Below are 20638 nucleotides of genomic sequence, written 5' to 3' on the forward strand. Positions count from 1 at the left end.
TTTTTCTTAAAAATAAATCAACAACAAAAATGTAAACAAAAATTTTGCTAACAGCTGGTGTCTAATTTTACCTGGTGAACGTAAGCAGTGGTCATTTTAAGAAACCTGTTTATACTACAAGCTAATTACCCACGATAATCTGTGTGTGGAGAGTGCCTTCACTACATTCAATATCGTCCGATGGTTTGACAGGCAATGTCTCTTTTAAATTATTTCTCCAAGAAAGAGAGGCCAGTTGTTTTGTCTAACAATGAATCCCTTGCACAACAGATTGTTAATGTGTATAAGGAAACCCTGACGAAACAAAGGAGAAGGTCGTTTATGATACTAAGTGAGGAAATTTGAGCCAAAGTGGCAAAATATGCTAACCAGCATGGAACACCAAAAACTTGAAAACATTTTCGTGAATTGAATTTAAAGAAATCTACTGTTCAAAACCGGAAAAAACTTACACTTCTGTCCGAAAAAGAAAATTAAATCTTGAAATTGATGAACTTCCAAGAATAAAATAGGGTCGGCCATTAATGCTCGGGGAAACCTGGACAAGAAAGTGCAGGAGTTAGTGACATAAATTAGAGATGCGGGTGGTATAATAAATAGTCGAATAATCTATGCCATAGCAAAAGGGGTTGTGTTAGTGAAGACAGAACGCTGTAAACAGGAAATGGGGGGGGGGGGGGTTGCAATGGAATAACTCGGCAGTGGGCACTCTCCCTTTTGAAGCAAATGAATATGGTAAACAATGTGGAAGCAGTACGGCTAAACCTGAAATCAAGAAATTTTAGTGCCAATGACAATTCGCAAAATTTTGGAACGTAAAAATTAATTAACAGCTTTTTGACATAGATTTGCAAAAATAAATCCATGTAAAGATTTCCAGATTTACGTTAATGGTATATGGCACAATCTATCACTTTGATCTTAAATATCCTAGCCTAGCAGCTACGCAGGGAAAACTGGCAGCAAGATTAGTGATCTGTTCTCTAGCATCTGTAGCCAGTGGAATAATTAGCAGCTATAGTCTTGATCTACATACTTGACAAGTGTTTTTGCAAAGCAAGACATCTGACCAACTTTTGACTGATATTTATTTTATTCCTTTTTCATGGATTTCTGTATATATTTTATGTCTTATCTATGATGATATAAATCATTTAGGTCATCTGTTGCCACAAAACAAGAGGCCCATGGCTGAAGTGCTCACTTGAGTCACCATGGCCCAGCTGTTCTTCAGAGGAAGATTATTTACACATTTTATTCCCCCTCCCCTTTTTATTCCCATGAAGAACCCATAACCCATATTGTGATCTTTACTAAGACTAATGGGGTTATAATTTAACAGAATTATGATTTGAAAGACATTTATAACATTAATGAAACAGGTTTGTTTTATCGAATGTTACCTGATCGCTCTCTCTGCACAAGTGAACATTTGAAGGGCACTAAAAAAGCAAAGGATCGCATAACTATAGCTCTGATGTGTAATGCAGATGGAACTGACAAATTGAAGCCATTCGTCATTGGGAAATCCTTACAACCTAGATGTTTCAAAGATTTTAATTCTACTCTTTATGTGGAACATCTTATGCAGTGTATTGATGAGGGTCTACCACTGATAGTTCCTCTTGACAAAGCAATACGATTCGTAAAACCAGCTTGGGGTGAAGTTAGCCTGACGACGATTCAGAACTGTTGGCGTCATAGCAGACTGACAGAGAACGATCACAATGGTCATAATTTAACAACAACTGCCGACTCACAGAACAGCGAATTTCCAGATCTGATATCTGAGGCATATCGCAGATTGGACATTGATGATGATATGCAGTGAACAGTTGCAGAGTTTATGGGACTTGACAAGAATGTTGTCAGCTGCGAAACGTTAATTGATGACATGATCTTGGATTCTATCTCTAGATCGGATGAAACTACCTGTGCTGACGAGTCGAATGATGACGATAGTGGCTCTACTTTTCCCACTTCAATGAAGCAAAAGAGTCTTTAGAAATTGTTACGCGTTTTTGTGAGGGTTTCAACAATGAAGATGTGTTAGAAAAATGTTTTTATATTCAAGAATTCATTTTAAAGGCCACCGTCGCAAGATTAAAACAATCTACACTGGAAAGTTATTTTGAATGACATGACAATGGTTCGTTTTACATGCCTGTACATCTCCTTTTTTATGATTTTGGTTGTTTTTATCATTAAAAAAAGTCTTTTAAATTTTTCTTTCATGTGTTTTTAAAATGTTACGAAAATAAAGAAATACGACACGTTTTATAGTGTTTCTCTCAAGTAAGGTAACTGTGTATTTCAAACATAAGAAAGATACATGTAACTCTATTGTATGAAGGAACGGTAACCCTGTTTCCACTAATATGGCAGAATTCAATTCATCGCCAAACTAGTTATACCATCATGATTTCTAAATAACAAAAGGTGGTGGTTTATCGAGAATTGACTGTAATATGACACAAAATGGCCGTTGCTGATTTTTCCTATGTAAAACTTTGATCCCCCCATTGTGGCCCCACCCTACCCCCAGGGGTAATGATTTGAACAAATTTGAATCTACACTACCTGAGGATGCTTGCATATAAATATGACCAATCATGGCTTTGCTGTTCTTGAGAAGAAGATTTTTAAAGATTTTTCCTATGTATTCCTAATATGTAAAACATTGATCACCCATTGTGGCCCCACCCTACAGTGCTGCTATCCCACAAGTTGACATGGGATGGGTTTGGATAGGATTTAGGATTGAGGATTCACGATAGAAACATATAGTAGTTAATCCAATCCTATCCTATCCTATCCTGTATCCTACAGCCAATCAGATTCGAGTAAAGGTTGATTCATATTTCAGAATTAATTACAAAAACGGAATATGTTTTAAAACGTTTACAAAAGAAATATTTATAAAATTACGATAGAATATAAACATATTTTGTTTATTTTAACACAAATTAATAATTAACTTCGAGTGACATTGCGTACGATTTAACCGTGAACGATCACCGGAAGAATCTTCGCATGTATTCGGACATCAAGAGATCTTATTTTCTTCAGCATGTTTAGATGATTAAGCCAATTCCTACGTGTTTTAAAATTCAATAACATGTAACTGTGTTAAATGTGCTCTGTTTGTCTGGAGAATTCTACACAAACCGCCAACGGCGGACTTGAACAGATCGATATCGCAGTTGTTTGGTGCAAGAACATGTAAGTATACTACACACTTTATATCTGTGCATGTTTATACATTTCCCCCCTTTAAACAATGTTATAATGACTTGAGCTATCAAAATTTTATTCTATTATAATATAGACAAAAATCGGGTGTGGAAAAATAGGTAGTGTAGGAAAGGGAGGGGGTTAAAAATTTACAAATACTCTGTCATGATTCAGTGTGTTCTAAAACAATAAGATGTATTATGCCTTTTTCAGTTAGTTATTACTATATTATTGCCCTACTGTGGTTTAATTTTTTTTTTTTAATTTGAGTGCAATTATAATAAATTAAAGACAGAATCATTTCTTATGCTACTGTTTAAATTGTATTATAAGCCAACTCAGCACTTACATGTACATTGTATGTATGACCTATTCTGGGTTATGAATTATAAATTAATCATTCATTATTATTCATTGCAGAGAATGATACTTGGTTTTGCCTGCCCTCATCAAAATATTTTGTGAGGAAAAAGGATTTTACATTTAAAAAGTAGGTATGATTATTAACGTGTTTATGCATGGGTATCAGTATAATACATACAGATCATTATCTGAGTTGAGATGAAGTTTCTGTAGATTCTCTGAATAAGTGATTTTTCTTCTTTTAAAAAAAAAAAGAGTAAAACTGAAAACAATATGTTATTGTTCTGGTCATCATGGTCATCATCATGTTTTATGTATTTTCATAATTTTTTCTTATTCAAATTTTAAGCAAAGAAGAAAACAAACAAAAAACATAAATAGATTAATACAAGCAGAAAAATTCAAAATAGAGAAAAAAAAAACAAACAAATGTACTCATACTAGTTAACAAGTTGATGAGATGAAATGAATTACAATTTACAAGTAAATTATGATTGTTTAATTAAGATATGACTGTGAAGTTGCAGTATAAGATTCGAGTTTGCTTGATTTCTTGAAATACATTAATCTGGGAGAGAAAAAAGGTAAAATTCAGCCAGTCGTACATGAAATGAGAAAGATAATCACAATAAAATACAGTTTTAATGTATAATGTATATGACAAAATTGCACAATCTACATGTATATATATTGTTATAATCATGATAATAATTGTTTGTTTTTTTTTTAGGATGATCCTGCATATTTGCTGATGTACATATTGCAGTTCATCTCATCTGCTGCTGGAATAAATATGAAAGATGTTCAAACCACTGTACAAGAGCCCCCTAGAGTCTGAAATCATGATGTTTTTATTAAGGAGATCGGTGTGTGAAGTATTTGTTTTCTGTGCATTGTTGACAATTTTGAAACTGTTCGGTTACTTATGACTAGCTCTTTGACACAAACTTTGACATTTAAAATTCAATTTGAGTGACAGACAAGCAGGTGAAATCATATGCATGTAAAACATCATTCAATTAGAAAAAAGACATTGATAAACTTAAATTTAAACAGATTTCATGTACATGTATCTGTGAGCTTGGCAATGATATACATGTATACTTTGATGAATTTGTCTCATAATGGAACATTCAATTGTTATACATTGTAGATAAATAAATAAAATTGTAGATGAGATTTATTTGGCCCAAAATATATATATTTAACACTGAAGAGGCAATTACCCTGAATAAATATTGTCAACTTGGTCAAGCATTTTTGTTCCTCATTTAGACCCTGAATAACATTCAAGATCAAATGTCAAGGTCAAAAACAAAATTTACTTAAATATGTCTTATAAATACTGAAACTACTGTGAATTCATATACATGTTTTATAAGAAAGAAATCGAAGGAATATGTGTGTGTTCACTGCAATAATTATTGCTGTCAATTTATCTGACTATGAAGATATGAAAATGTTTTCTGTTAAACATAAATTGAATTCTCACTCATAAAAATATGGTTATTGAGATACATTTGTATGACACTGAACTGACCATAAACTAAAAACAAAGTGAAGTGAAATAAGAAAATTTAACATTTTGAATATCTTGATTTTTATTTAGCAAACATAAAGTTTTTGCATGTTTGTAAAATATTCAAATTCAAACAATGATGAACTTAACATCTCAAACAAGAATAACTTGTTTTAAAAAGCAAATTTTTAAAGCAAATTTTAATTATACATTTAAATTATTTTTTACATGTTTAATAAATAAAAGTCAAGATATTCTAAATGTCTGTCCTCGGTTTATGGTCTTGTCATACATGTATCTTCTTTCTGGATTTACATGAGTATGAATCAAATCTAAGTTAGGTACATGTATATATACATGTATTATTTTTCATGGTGCTCAGTTTACAGTTTAGGAAAAAATAGTTTTGCATAAATTTTACATGAAACATAACTGTTAAAACATCCAACATATCCTCCTTTTTTCATTATTTAGTATGTGTAGAGAAATTGTATTTTCAACGGGTACGGTTATTATACAGTGTTGTACCTTCCCCGCATGAAGGTATAGACATTAATAGTCTGATTCCCATAATTAATAGCGATTCTCTGTAACCACTTAAACTTCTTTGCCACGCATGGTCACCGATTTTGATGAAACTTTGCCCATTATTACAACTTGACACCAGAAACATATATCAAATAAAATTTCGTTGCTATGTGTCTTGGTTGCCATGGTAACAGCCAGAAAAGTTGAAAAAATTGAGATTTTCAGCTACTTTGAATTTTTATTAAGCCTTAATAAAGAATAAGAATAACAAACAAACCATTCTCCCCAAAACCTGACACCTTGTTGCCATTTATGCTATAAAGAAACTATTTAGAATTTATCTCTAAGTAAGTGGTAACCATGGGTACATTTGGAATACATTTTAGATGCTGAAAAATGCAGAAAAACGCTCAATATTCACTAATGATAGGTGTTAAATGATCAAACTCAATCAACAACCTAAGAAAAAACAATAAAAATATTTGACCTTAAGTAATTAGGTATTGGCAATATTATTCTAAAAATAACTTTCATGGTTGCCATGGTAACACAGTGTAACCATCCAAAATGTGTTGCTAAGATTGGGTTAATGCTACTTTCTTCAGGAAAAACAATAAATTTCATGACTGGCACATATATATCCTTAGGACCTTGCCACACCGATAACATAAGAAAAATTGGGATTAATTGTTACTTTGCAGTGTAACCATGGAAACAATGTACCAGTTGTTTAAAGTGATATTTATTTGCTGCCTTAGGAATTTACTTACCTTTTATTCAAAAAACATATTATTTGACTCACCTTGAATAGTACTTATCTGGTAAAACTAAAGTTGAATATCATATATTGATAACGTTTGTTGAAAAATACAACACTGTTGCTATGGTAACCAAGAAGGGAAAATGTTCGATTTTGTAAATTTTATATCAATATTAAACCCTATGTTCCAGCTTTTTGCATCCAGTTAGAGATTGGGTGGCAGTCAAAATTGAAAGTCAGGTTAGTTGTTCATAATTACCAATCATAAAAGTTTTGGGAATCTACATACAAGGGTACGTATCCAAGGAAACAGAATATTTTTCAGATTTTTATGCATATTTTTTCAGCTTATTTCCATAGCAACGCTCTATTTAAAGAATTGAAATTGCATTTTTTGAAATGTGAGAATTAGGATCACATGAACATCTTTAAAAATTGATCATTAGTTATATAGAAATATGCTTTTTAAAAAGATAGGATTAGATTTAATCTCTAAGAGAGTAAATTTAAAATCCCTTCTTGGTATAAAAACCATGGCAACCATTGCCAACCTATAAGAAATATCATATTTCTTCCATGGTATATGTAACAATGATCTTTTGTCTATTATTTGCTTATATTTCAACCTATAATTTTTTTTTATTCTTAAGTGTATGACGTTATAAAATTAAATGAGCAAAATTATTACTTTTGAATACTTTGTTTCCATAGTAACGTATGTAATAGTTGATTTACCAAACATGTTTATCATGCATTTAAGACATCAGGCCTTCAACTTTCAGAAACAATCATTACCACTTGTTTGCTTTGCTGCAAACGTTAACTGTGGGACTCTGAACATGTTGAAAAATGCCATTTTTCAAACTTTAGGACGTGTTGCCATGGTAACCATGTCACGTAGCAACCAATTTCTGCCTGATTTGAGTTTACGGTATCAAAGACTTTTATCATAGAGAGTTTGGAGAAATTCTGAGACTATGCGTGCCACAGCTTCTATATAAAAGTTCAAGTCGTTACAGAGAATGGCTCTTAAAGAGCTTAAATTTTGTTCGTTTAGTCTACTTATTAATAATCATAACATTAGAAAAGTATCTGAAGTCTTAGTTGTCGTTTCCCCCCCTACCCCCCCCCCCCCCTTTTCCACGATTTCCCCTCTCTAACCCCATTTATTTATCAAAGTGTATAAATTCGAAAAGAAATTGCAAATACCGTGACGTCTCTCGATCATCGTTAGTATGTGAAATTAAATCAAAATAAAGTTGGATTATATTTTTTTTTCTATAATTATTTTGAAAGCTTACCTTCTTTACACATTCGCTAGATCAGTACTTGCCTATGATTTAATACAGTCCCTTTGTTTACATTTTAACTGGGTACTCGAAAATTAATTCGTGCGGGGTGTCGGGAATTAATGGACGTCGATCTCGATTATATTTATCATTTAAACATATTAAATAAAATCCACAATTATAACTGATTTTTATGTGATGGTCATTTTATTTTTTTTTTTCGTTTTGACAAATCAACTCCTAAATATTAAAAAACTGAAAGTAGCAGGATAGGATAGGATAGGATTAGACTGAAATCACAGGATAGGATTGTGGATGCAGGATTCACGATAGGATAGGATAGGATTGTCAACTTATAGGATAGCAGCACTGTACCCCAGGGGGTCATGATTTGAACAAACTTGAACTTCACTACCTGAGGATGCTTGCATATAGATATGACCAATCATGGCTTTACTGTTCTTGAAAAGAAGATTTTTGAAGATTTTTCCTATGTATTCCTATGTAAAACTTTGCTTCCATATTGTCAATTGTGGTTTTGTTGTTCTTAAGAAGTAGATATTAAAAGATTTTTTCAATGTATTCCCATGCATAACTTTTGATTGTCCATTGTGGTCCACCCTATCCCTGATGGTCATGATTTAAACATCTCTCTCTCTTTAAGGATTTTTCTAGTAATTATTGTAAGGACACAAAAATTATAACAGAGTTATTACAGCAGATTTACTGAGTTCTGCAAATGGGCAGACCAACCAAACATGCTTTCAGATCTGAATTAGAATGAAGTAATGTTTAAGAATAATTGTATTCACAAGTACACTTGCTGCTGGACATCACGTGATGAACTGTAATATTCAACAGGTCAATCGAAGCAAAATCAAGGTTGACAGTCATAACAATGGAAGCCACAACTTTGTTTTGAACATGTTTTCTGTAAAAATTTAAAAGTATAAGCTTAAGTTTTTCCACTTCATTTCCTTTTGATATGGCATTATGTTGTTGAATACATGTATCCAACTACAGTTTTCTTAGGAACAACCAATTAAGCATGCACTGACTGTGTAGCAACACATTGAAGAAATTAGTGTGACCCTCATTATCTATTGATATTAAAAACAAGAGGCCAATGGTCCACAATGCTCACCTGAGTCAATAGGGTACATACCTCTAATTATTTTTAGAATCGGTAGGGGAAGAAAGTAGTGCAGAAAAAATTACAAGTTCCTTAATTTGCAGACCTGAATAAAAAAAACTGTGATAATGTATTAAACTGAGTCTCATACATGTTGATAAGGAGTATGTTCCCTTGCAAAAAAGCTTGGCAGATGTAATTTATCAAGAAGATCAGCAGAATTATTTTATGTATTATAACACCAGTGAGAAGTCTGGAATTCCCCTACTTTCACTTTCATTTTCAGAGGTTAACGCAGACAGACGCATTTTGCCGGAAAACGAATCTGACATGCCACCTCGAGATTTTAACCAAGGAAAGACAACTTGATGTGCTTTAATTTGAGGGGTCAATCACTGCTGAACGAAAATTAGGGACATTGCTATGTGAAGAAACGTTAACATTGCTGCCTTTGGGAAAACAATTAGTGGGCTGCACCCAATATGGCCTTGTTCTTCTTCATCAGCAGATTTTTCCTATTTATTTCTATGTAAAACTTTGATCTCCCATTGTGGACCAACCCTACCCTTGGGGTCATGATTTAAACAAACTTGAATCTACACTACCTGAAGATGCTTCCATATTAATATGACTAATCATGGCTTTGTTGTACTTATGAAGAAGATTTTTCAAGATTTTTTCCTATATATTCTTCTGTAAAACTTTGATCACCCACTGTGGCCCCATTCTACCCCTGGGGGTCATGATTTGAAAAAAAATTGAATGTACACTATGTAATGAAGGTTTCAAATAAGTTTAAAGTTTTTTGGCCCAATGGTTCTTGAGAAGAAGATTTTTTAAAGATGCAACCAAATTTTCTTTTAATTCTTAATTAACTCTTCTTAAAAGATGGTGTGGCTCTTCATCTGAAGAAACTTGAATCTCCTTCATCCAAGGATCCTTTGTGGCAAGTCTTGTTGAAATTGGACCAGTGGTTCTGGAGAAGAAGTCGAAAATGTGAAAAGTTTACAGACAGATAGACAGACAGCCAGATGGACAAATGAACTGCAGACAAAATGTGATTTGAGCTTTCGGCTCAGGTGAGCTTAAAAAATTTGGGTTCCTTGTCTTAGATTTTTTGTTGGTTTTCCTTGAAAAGAATTTCTTATATTCATATTCATACATGTAATGAGAACACACAGTTAAAATACATTTTGTATTTGTGATTTGTATTATGGAAATATGTAAATAACTTATTAAACTTCAACCTAAACTTTTGAGGATTTTTAAGTCCACTCATTCTTTGATACTCACTAAAAATTCAACTTAGAGTAGCAGAGCAGGATTTTGTGCTTTGATTTTCAGTTGTGCAGCACTTGAAATTTTTTACTTTATATGGCTGAATTGAAATAAATAATTGTGAAATTGAAACCTAATGTTAAAGTCTTGTTTACAAATATTAGATATTCATCAATGTACATTACACTTCGATTTCAAAGATTTTTCCTATTTATTTTGAAAAATTTTGATCTATTATGCCCCCCCCCCCCCCAAAAGAACAGTATTTGAACATGCTTGTATCTACACTACCTGAGGATGCTCAAGATAATATCACTAATCATGGCCCTGATTTCTTCTATATATTCCTATGTATAACTTTTACTTCCTATCATGGACCCACCCTTCCCTCGAGGGCCAAGATCTGAATAATCTAGAATCTACTCTATGTCAGGATGTTTTAAATTTCATGTTCAAGTTTCGTCTTTTCTGGTCCTTGTTCCTAGAAATGAAGATAATTTCATAAACCCATGCTGTTTTTGGATTTTCTTAACTGTACCCTATTTTAATAGGGCATGACCTTTCATTTGAAAAAAATTTTAACTCCCTTTACCCAAGGATGCATTGTAGAAATGTTAGTTGAAATTGGTCTGGTGGCTCTGGAGAAGCCAGAAATGTGAACAGTTAACAGACGAACAAACAAATTAGCTTGAAATCAGGTGATTAGAAATGCTCAATTGAACATTTGGTTCAGGTGAGCTAAAATATATGAAAGTTATTGACTTATATATACATATGCACATTAAATAAAAAACTTCATTTTGCAACCAACGGAATATAGTTTTCCTAATATGTCAGTCAAACCAGTAGAAAATTTGAATGTCTGGGGGATCTCTCTTACAATCAGTCCAAATGACTTGTGTTGATGAGTTCTCAAAATAATATCAATGAAAGACTTATCTAGCAAGCTAACCAAAATTTAGTATATGTTTTGTCTGTCCAAGCCACTAAAAGGTGAACAAGTAATATGAGAGCATCACATATGCAATACTAATCCCTAACTGATACATGCAAGTATACTGTATAGAGGATTAATTTCACGGGTTGTAATTTTTGCATTTTCCTCTCCTCTGACATGATCGCAGTTGGTTGAATTCGCGATATTGGTATATACTCAGTAATAAAAATTACCTTGTCTTTATCTGTTTAATCCATATCATAGCTAGAACGACATTAATAAGCGTTATGTATTCACTTCACGAACAATAACAGGGCAGGTTTATTTAAAATGTTTAGATTTTATTTAGTAATTAATTGAAGATTAAACAAAGTGCCGATATATTTAATGACTTTCCTATATTCTATTACGATGAGTGCATGTACATCCCAAGATCTTATTTCCGAAGGGATATCACATCAGAGCGAAAAACAACTGGACGATAATAAATGTGTTAAAGTAGGTCGACGAAATAATATCCTTCCATACCTTCGATAGTTATTTGAATAATATTTTTAAAGCCAAAATGTTGATAAAAAGTAATATGCATGATAATGCACGTAATAAATACACTTAGTAACGTTAGTTACGCAGGGGTTATCAAAACCCATGACCCATGTGTTCTGATTGATGAAACATTTAGCGTTGGCTAGTAAAACAGCTTTTTTACAATGATTACAGGTTATTATCTGCTGATTTGAATTAAAGTAAAGCATGATAATTGAAATAATTAATTGATAATTGCTATTCGTAATTACTGAATGGCCATGTGCTGCATGTACATATATATACCTATAGTAGTATATTCTCAAATTTAAAAAAAAATGGAGGTCATTGAAAACTTAGTTATCCACTGTTTCTTGATTTCACGGATTTATTAATACCGTGAATATAGCGAATATTAACACCACGAGTTATTTTCCCCCTATACAGTAATCTGGTTCCCTAGAAAGTTTGTAATTCCAACAAAGATAAAGTGGTACAGAATCGATATTATCAAGGTGGACTTGTATATTAAAATCAGCTCAATATATAGAGAATAAAACATCCCCTTTTCCATATCACATCCTTTATCAGCCTGAGACACCACCATCAGCCTGAGGGCCAAAGGCCCAAGGGCTGATATTTCTCAAGGGCTGATACAGGTTATGGTGTGGAAAATGTTATTGTTTTATTATCTTTATTACATACTATAAAATACAGCACACATCAACTTGAGAAAAATACAAATAAATTACCATGCACTGACAATTACATGTAGCTTATTATATCAAAGAACAGTCATTTAAAATTAGGAGAATGTGAACAAAATAAAAATAGGTGTATTATCACAAATATTTTTTTAAAGGTTTAATCTACTAGGGGTGTGATATAAATCTGTATCAGCCCTGCAGATCCATATCAGACCTGCAGGATCAGTATGAGCCCACATGGCCCAGTGGTTAGAGCATTTGCTCTAGAGTCGCGGAGTAAGGAGTTGATCCTTACGTCGCGGGTTTGAATCCCACTGTGGGACGTGGAGACCGGTCCTTCGGATGAGACAACAAAAACCGAGGTCCTGTGTCGCAGTAGGTGCTGGGACAAAAAAGATCCCTCACTGCTCTGTGGCCCTGAGTGCCGAGTGTAGGTTAAAATTTGCAGCTCTCCACCGGCAAGTGGTGGCATCTCCATATGAGTGAAAAATTCTCAAGAGGGATGTTAAACAACAATAAACAAACAAATAATCAGTATGAGCCCTGGAAGCTAATACAGCTATTGTGACCTCAGCATATAACTTTGCAAAAATCTTGCATCCAGAAAATGTAAGTCAAATCCAGCATCTGAAGCAAAGTTTAAGAGTGTTCATCCCTTGATTCATCATCCATGCAAGTTTGGTTCAGATAGGCCTTCTAGTTACTTGGAAATGAGATCTGCTCCAAAAACTTTAACCTGGTCATTCCTCTGGAATATTAGGTCAGATCCAGCATCCAAAGCAAGCCCAGTAGTGTACATCCTTAGATGTATCATCCATGCAAGTTTGGTCAATATAGGGCTTCTAGTAACTTGGAAGTGAGATCTGCTCCAAAAACTTTAACCTGCTCCAAAAACATTAATCTGGTCATTCTTTACCTAAAATTGCAGCATCTGAAACCTTGACTGGTACAATGAAACACAATACAAGCATCCTCCATGCATCTCTGATTAATATAGGGCATAGAAGTACTTGAAAAGAAAACTGCTCCAAATACTGTTGACACCGAGGGTATTACACAAGCTCCCCCAACTTCGTTGAGGTGAGCTAAAAAACTTGTCAACTATTAAAAACAAGATGAATGATAAACCGTTTTAATACAATTACTGTAAATGTGGAAATTTACACTTGGGGGTAATTATACCTTTAATACCCTAGAAAAAAAATTGTGTAAATATCCTCCCACATATCAACACCTTTTACATTCATTTTTCAGTATCAACAGTAAATTATTCTGATAGATTTTGCTGTATTGCTGCAGCCCCCCCTCCCATCCCCCCCACCCCCCAAGCATATCATGTTTACTACTAATTTATGAATTTTATGTAATAGATTGTAAATACTCCCATTTACAGTGATAGACCACTGCTGAAGTTATTAATCAGTTTGTTGAAATTGAAAATATATTATAAAAACTCACTTTTCATCAAAGCCTCCTTTTGGTATAGGTTTCTTCATTTCTTCATTTTTGATACCATGTAAATTTTCTCTCTCTTGTACTGCAAGTAACAAATAAATGTTAAAGAAAATATTTATGAATACTATACAGGGTTCTCCATGAGCTGTTTTACTGTGTCAGCCCTGACACAGTAAAATTTTCTCCGACATGGTAAAGATTCAGATTTTATGCATGCGACACTGTAAAAATTTTTGTGACACAGTATGATCTGTGATAATCAGAAAATCAGAACATAACTGAAACTACTGTCTTTCAATTTTTAAGGCAGAGCACTTAATAATCTCTTAATTAGGGCACTTAGTCTTGCTTCACCTTGCATAATCAATAATTTGTTATCGCCTAGACCCTTGCTGGACTCTACGCATGAAAGAACAAAGACAAATAATTTGTTTTCACACATCCACACAACCCGTATAACTGATAGTTGTATTTTTAAATAATAGAGAGGTTAAGCATTTGACCGTGTGCGTCTATGTGTACGTGTAAACCTAGAAGTGTTTTACAAGTACCCGTAACTAACATTGTGTTCTGTTAAACAAACTGTACGTGTACCTGTATGTGTAAAACGTCATTTCATCAAGTCACTTTACAATCCATTTGTATCAAATAATTCTATGACTTTGATTAAAGAAGATGCATAGATGTACGTAATAAACTCTCAACATCATAACAAACACAGCCTGAAATATTTATATTCTATTATTTCAGTTTAAGAGGCTACAAGTTCTTACCTCCGTGTACTTATGAATTTACACGTTGTGTACAACTTGTAGAATTACGTGGTATGCAAAACTGATGACGTAAATCGCAGTAAATTAGAGGATTTCCCTAGCTACACGTACACGTAGACGTACACGGTCATCTGCTTAACCTCTCTATTATTTCAAATTTAATAAAATTATAAATACAACTGCATATGGTCTTTAATTGAGAGCCACGTCTCTAGAATTATGTTGGCACTGTGAGTCATACATGTAACTGATGTAAATGTATTGTAGAAGAATTTAAAGGCATCCCTAAAAGTATTTTACTATTCTTAAGTTTCTTTTTTAAGTTCAGCAATTCGATCAACTGACAAAAATCAAGGGAAATTTACTTTTAAAGATAGTCAGTAGTTCAATTGTATCGACCAGAATTTCCTCTGCTCTTCAAATCATTATTTTACTGTTCTTAGGAAGAAGAATTTTAAAGATTTTTCCTAAGTATTCCTTAGTAAAACTTTGATCCCCAAAAGTGGACCCATCCTACCCCTGGGGATCATGAATTGAACAAACTTGACTCTACACTACCTAAGAAAGCTTTTACTTAAGTTTCATCTTTTCTGGTCCAGTGGTTCTTGAGAAGATTTTTACTATTTCTTAATTATCTCTCCTTAGAAGAGGGTGTGGCCCTTCGTTTGAACAAACTTGTATCCCCTTTACCCAAAGGATACTGTTACTCTAAGTTTGGTTGAAATTGGTCTAGTGACTCTTCAGAAGAAGATAAAACAGGTAATCAGATATTATAAAACTCACCTCAAATAATGTTGTCTATAAGTAATGCAAATCTCACATAATATTTTTTTTCTAGTTAGTGTGCATCCCAAGATCAATATCCATCCAAGTTTGGCTTCAGTAGGACTTATAGTTAATTGGAAATGGACCTGCTCTAAAAACTCTAATCTGTTCACTAATCAAGAAAATATAGGTCAGTTCCAACATGCGATGCAAGACTGGAAGTGTTCATCCTTAGATGCATTATCCATGCAAGTTTAATCATAATAGACCATATAATTATACTATTAGAGCTACTCCAAAAAACATTACGCTGTTCACTCATCTGGAAAACATAGGTAAAATTCAGCACCCCAAACAAGTCTTGAAGTGTCCATCCCTAGCTACATCATCCATGTCAAGTTCGTTAAAGTATGGCTAAAATATAGGTCAGATCCAGCATCTGAGGCAGGTTGGGTAGTGCACATTCCTAGATGCTTCATTCATGCAAGTTTGGCCCAAGTAGAGCTAATAATTACTTTGGAGTGCACCTGCTCCAAAAACTTTAACCAGGTCACACATTTGGAAAATGTAGGTCAGATCTAGCATTCTAAGCAAGTCTGGTAGTGTCCATCCCTAGATACATCATCCTTGAAAGTTTGGTCCAGGTAGGACTTATAGTTACTTGGTAATGGACCTGCTCCAAAAACTTTAACCTTGTCACTCATCTAGAAAATGTAGGTCAGATTCAGCATTTGAAGCATGTCTGGTAGTGTCCATCCCTAGATGCATCATCTATCAAAGTTTGGTCCAGGGAGGGCTCATAATTACAGTCCCTGAAATGTTCTACTTCCCATTTTTCTGTTTGCTCACCGTTCATTCACTGTTCACAGTTTTGCGTTCACTGTTCACCGTGCGCTCACGTTCACCGTTAGTGTTCACCATTTGTTCACTTTGCATTCACCTTGCGTTCAGCGTTTACTCATCATTCAGACTTCATTGTCATTTGGAACTCCAAAGTGAAAGGACTTATCTTTTTAAAGGGAAAAAGATTATGAAAGTAAGGGTTTACTGGTTTAAAGTATCATTATTTTCTGGAAAAAAATATCTCCAATATTTATTATTATTTTTTAACTTAACTGTTGATTATTTATTAAATTAATCTTAAAAATAAATGTTGTTGGAAGTATATTCATTTAGTATGATGCTACAAGATTAAATCTAAATACGGCAACATTCCTGTACGGATACAGCGCTGCAACATTTTGATATTATATCAAAGACCACAAATCATTGATAGAAAGATGATAATCCAGGTTGCTTTAAAAACCAACTGCTGAATACATAATTACCAAAATATTCATATCTAACATGTTTTTTTCTTGTTTTGTTTTTATAAAAATACATGTACATGTTACAACTACTAGTATTTCTGAGAATTATAGATACAGCTGTAGTATTATGGATTAAATATCTACAGAGCAATGTACATTGATAGTGTGGTTAAAAAATTACTTTTTAGCTCACTTGAGCTGAAAGCTCAAGAGAGCTTTTCTGATCACATTTTGTCTGTAGTTGTCTGTCTGTCCATCTGTCTGTCCGTCCGTCCGTCTGTAAACTTTTCACATTTTCGACTTCTTCTCCAGAACTACTGGGCCAATTTCAACCAAACTTGCCACAAAGCATCCTTGGGTTAAGGGGGTTCAAGTTTGTTCAAATGAAGGGCCACATCCTCTTCCAAGGGGAGATAATTAAGAATTGGTGAAAATTTGGTGTCTTCTTTTAAAATTCTTCTTCTCAAGAACCATTGAGCCAGAAAAGTTTAAAATTATGTGAAACCTTCATTACATAGTGTAAATTCAAGTTTGTTCAAATCATGACCCCCCAGGGGTAGATTGGGGCCACAATGGGGGATCAAAGTTTTACAAAAGAATACATAGGGAAAAATCTTTAAAAATCTTCTTCTCAAGAACAACAAAGCCACAATTAGTCATATTGATATGGAATCATCCTCAGGTAGTGTAGATTCAAGTTTGTTCAAATCATGACCCCTGGGGGTAGGGTGGGGCCACAATGGGGGATCAAATTTTTACATAGGAATATATAGGAAATTTCTTTAAAAATCTTCTTCTCAAGAACAACAAAGCCACAATTAGTCATATTGATATGGAATCATCCTCAGGTAGTGTAGATTCAAGTTTGTTCAAATCATGACCCCCGGGGGTAGGGTGGGGCCACAATGGGGGATCAAAGTTTTACATAGGAATATATAGGAAATTTCTTTAAAAATCTTCTTCTCAAGAACAACAAAGCCACAATTAGTCATATTGATATGGAATCATCCTCAGGTAGTGTCGATGTAAGTTTGTTCAAATCATGACCCCTGGGGGTAGGGTGGGGCCACAATGAGGGATCAAACTTTTATATAGGAATATATAGGGAAAATCTTTAAAAATCTTCTTCTCAAGAACAACAAAGCCACAATTAGTCATATTGATATGGAATCATTATCAAGTAGTGTAGTTTCAAGTTTGTTCAAATCATGACCCCTGGGGGTAGGGTGGGGCCACAATGAGGGATCAAAGTTTTATATAGGAATATATAGAAAAAAATCTTTTTCTCAAGAACAACAAAGCCACAATTAGTCATATTGATATGGAATCATCCTCAGGTAGTGTACATTCAAGTTTGTTCAACCCCCCCCCCCCCCCCCCCCTCCCCGGGTAGGGTGTTAGACATCTTTAAAATTCCGTTTTAAAGAACAGCAAAACCATGATTAGTTATATGAATATAGAAGCATCCTCAGAAGGTTTATATTCAATTTCATTCAAAACATGGCACCTGGGGGTAGGGTATGCCTAGAACAGGCGATCAAAGCTTTATATATGAATATATAGGAGAAATCTGCTGATGTAGAACAGCAGGGCCATATTGACTCAGGTGAGCGTTGTGGCCCATGGGCCTCTTGTTTAAATTGTAATACAAAAAAAGGAGTATAAGGTTTTCTTCTTTACAAATATAGTAAAAGTCTATTGTAAGAGAGAGAAAAAAAATTTCATCACTGTAACTATATATATGTTTACTATTCCATATAGTTAAGAGCCCCCCCCCCCCCCTTCCTGAATTTGCCACTTAGTCAGTATTTTCAGTATTAACATCAAAAAGGAAGTCAATGCGTTTTGTGACGTTAAAATTTCAGTTTATAAATGTTCATGTATCTACGATAGTCATTAAGCAATGGTGGTTAAAAATACACGTGGCGACGGTGAGATTTGAATTGGCAAGGATCAAATTCATGCGGCTTAATTATTCCAAGTGTTTATGTATTATTTATTTATTTTTTATTCTTTATTCATTGATTGAATGATTGATTGAGCAATGTTGGAATAAGATCTAGAAACAAGAGGCCCAGGGGCCACATTACTCACCTGAGCACTGTAGCTAGGAAAAAAGCAAAAATCAGTTTAGTATTGCAATGCTTAAATGCATAAGTGGTCCCGACTTATCCCTAAATTGAATCTACACTAAGGATGCTTACATATTTGTTATGACTAACTGTGACTATTTTCCTACAAGTTTAAACTTTCATTGTGGCCCCTACCTACCCCTGAGGGTCATGATTTGATCAAACTTGAATCTACACTATTTGAGGATGCTTCCATATAAATATGACCATTCATGGATTTGCTGTTCTTGAGAAGAAGATTTTTTAAGATTTCACCTATATATTCCTATGTAAAACTTTGATCATCCATTATGGCCCAACCCTCTACCCGGAGGTCATGATTTGATCAAATCTGAATCTACACCACCTGAGGATGCTTTCATATAAATATGACCAATCATAGCTTTGTTGTTCTTGAGAAGATTTTTTGAAATTTTTCTTATATACTCCTATGTAAAACTTTGATCATCCATTGTGGTCCTACCCTACCCCCAGGGGTCATGATTTGAACAAACTTGAATCTACACTACCTGAGGATGCTTTCTTGTAAATATGACCAATCAAAGCTTTGCTGTTCTTGAGAAGGTTTTTAAAGATGCACCCTTTGTATTCCTATGTAAAACATTGATTGCCCACTGTGGCCCTACCCTACCCCCGGGGGTCATGATTTGAACAAACTTAAATCTTCACTACCTGATGATGCTTCCAAATAAATATGACCAATCAAGGCTTTGCAGTTCTTGAGAAGATTTTTAAAGATTTTCCCTATGTATTCCTATGTAAAACTTTGATTGCCCACTGTGGCCCAACCCTACCCCTGAGGGTCATGATTTGAACAAACTTGAATGTACACTACCTGAGGATGCCTCCACATAAGTTTCATATTTTCTAACACAGTGGTTCATGAGAAAAAGATTTTTGAAAGATGCCATAAATTTTTCATGAATTCGCAATTATCTCCCTTGGAAGAAGGCGTGTCCCTTCAGTTGAACAAAATTGAATCCCCATCACCCAAGGATACTCTGTGCCAAGTTTGGTTGAAATTGACCCAGTAGTTCTTGAGAAGAAGATGAAAATGTGAAAGGTTTACGACAGCAATGACGATGACATACAACGGACAAATTTTGATCAGAAAAGCTCACTTGAGCCTTTGGCTCCGGTGGGCTAATGATCAAAAATGTGTTTTAAACTCCTTGGGAACACTAGATTTCACCTTCTGCGTTACAAATCTTACAGCAGCACAGTGTCAAATGATTTTGATTGACAGGACAAGCACGTGGACTTCGTGTGAACTTGAAGCAGTAAAAAAAAAAACGATTATGACTGCCACACCAATGGATATGTTGATAAAGAATAGTTTTTTTTCACTGCCTGATAAATTCAAAAAAATAATAAAACTTAGGATGTTCTGCTTGATATAGGTACATGCCTCTGTATGGAAACACATGTATCCTTGTAATTTTCTCTACTTTGACTACAGCTATGTATTAGTAACAATGTTTAACAGTGATAAATCGTTTGTGACTAAACAGCTTAATTCAAACATAATATATATGTGCAGAAAATATTGTAACAACACAATTAATAAGCGTACTTAATGTGCATGTAATATTTTCTTACGATAATGTGGGAACATTTATTTATTTGTTCTGGAAGTGTTCAGAACATTTTTTTTTACATGGTATGCTAATGTCGGCACTCCAAAATTAATTTATTTAGGAAATGTATTGAAGTTTTTGCACCTTACAATAGAATAAAATAGAATGCATACAAAGCAGAGAAAAGATCGGAGACATTCCGAATAAATTGTTCATCTTGCATTCACCGTTAGTTCAGCGTTCACTTTGCGCTTGCGTTTGTGCTCCATTCACGTTCTGCGTTCTCTCACCATTCACCAACCGTTCACCTCGTTCACTCACCATTCACTCTGCGTTTGCTCAGCATTCGTTCAC

The 20638-nt window shown here is 34.1% G+C and overlaps 1 protein-coding gene across 2 annotated transcripts in view; it reads right to left on the minus strand.

Annotated features, from left to right (window-relative positions):
* Positions 1 to 20638, minus strand: part of LOC133195808 (neuroglian-like) — a 594903-nt gene that overhangs the window by 35726 nt on the left and 538539 nt on the right. For both annotated transcript variants that reach the window (XM_061331757.1, XM_061331758.1), the window contains exon 23: positions 13731 to 13809. In XM_061331757.1, coding sequence (XP_061187741.1) covers positions 13731 to 13809 — 79 coding nt within the window. The remainder of the gene's footprint in view (positions 1 to 13730; positions 13810 to 20638) is intronic.

This window comes from Saccostrea echinata, unplaced genomic scaffold, assembly GCF_033153115.1.
Source record: "Saccostrea echinata isolate AGI-Se365-2 ecotype Australia unplaced genomic scaffold, CSIRO_AGI_Sech_v1 ptg000029l, whole genome shotgun sequence".
NCBI lineage: Eukaryota > Metazoa > Mollusca > Bivalvia > Ostreida > Ostreidae > Saccostrea > Saccostrea echinata.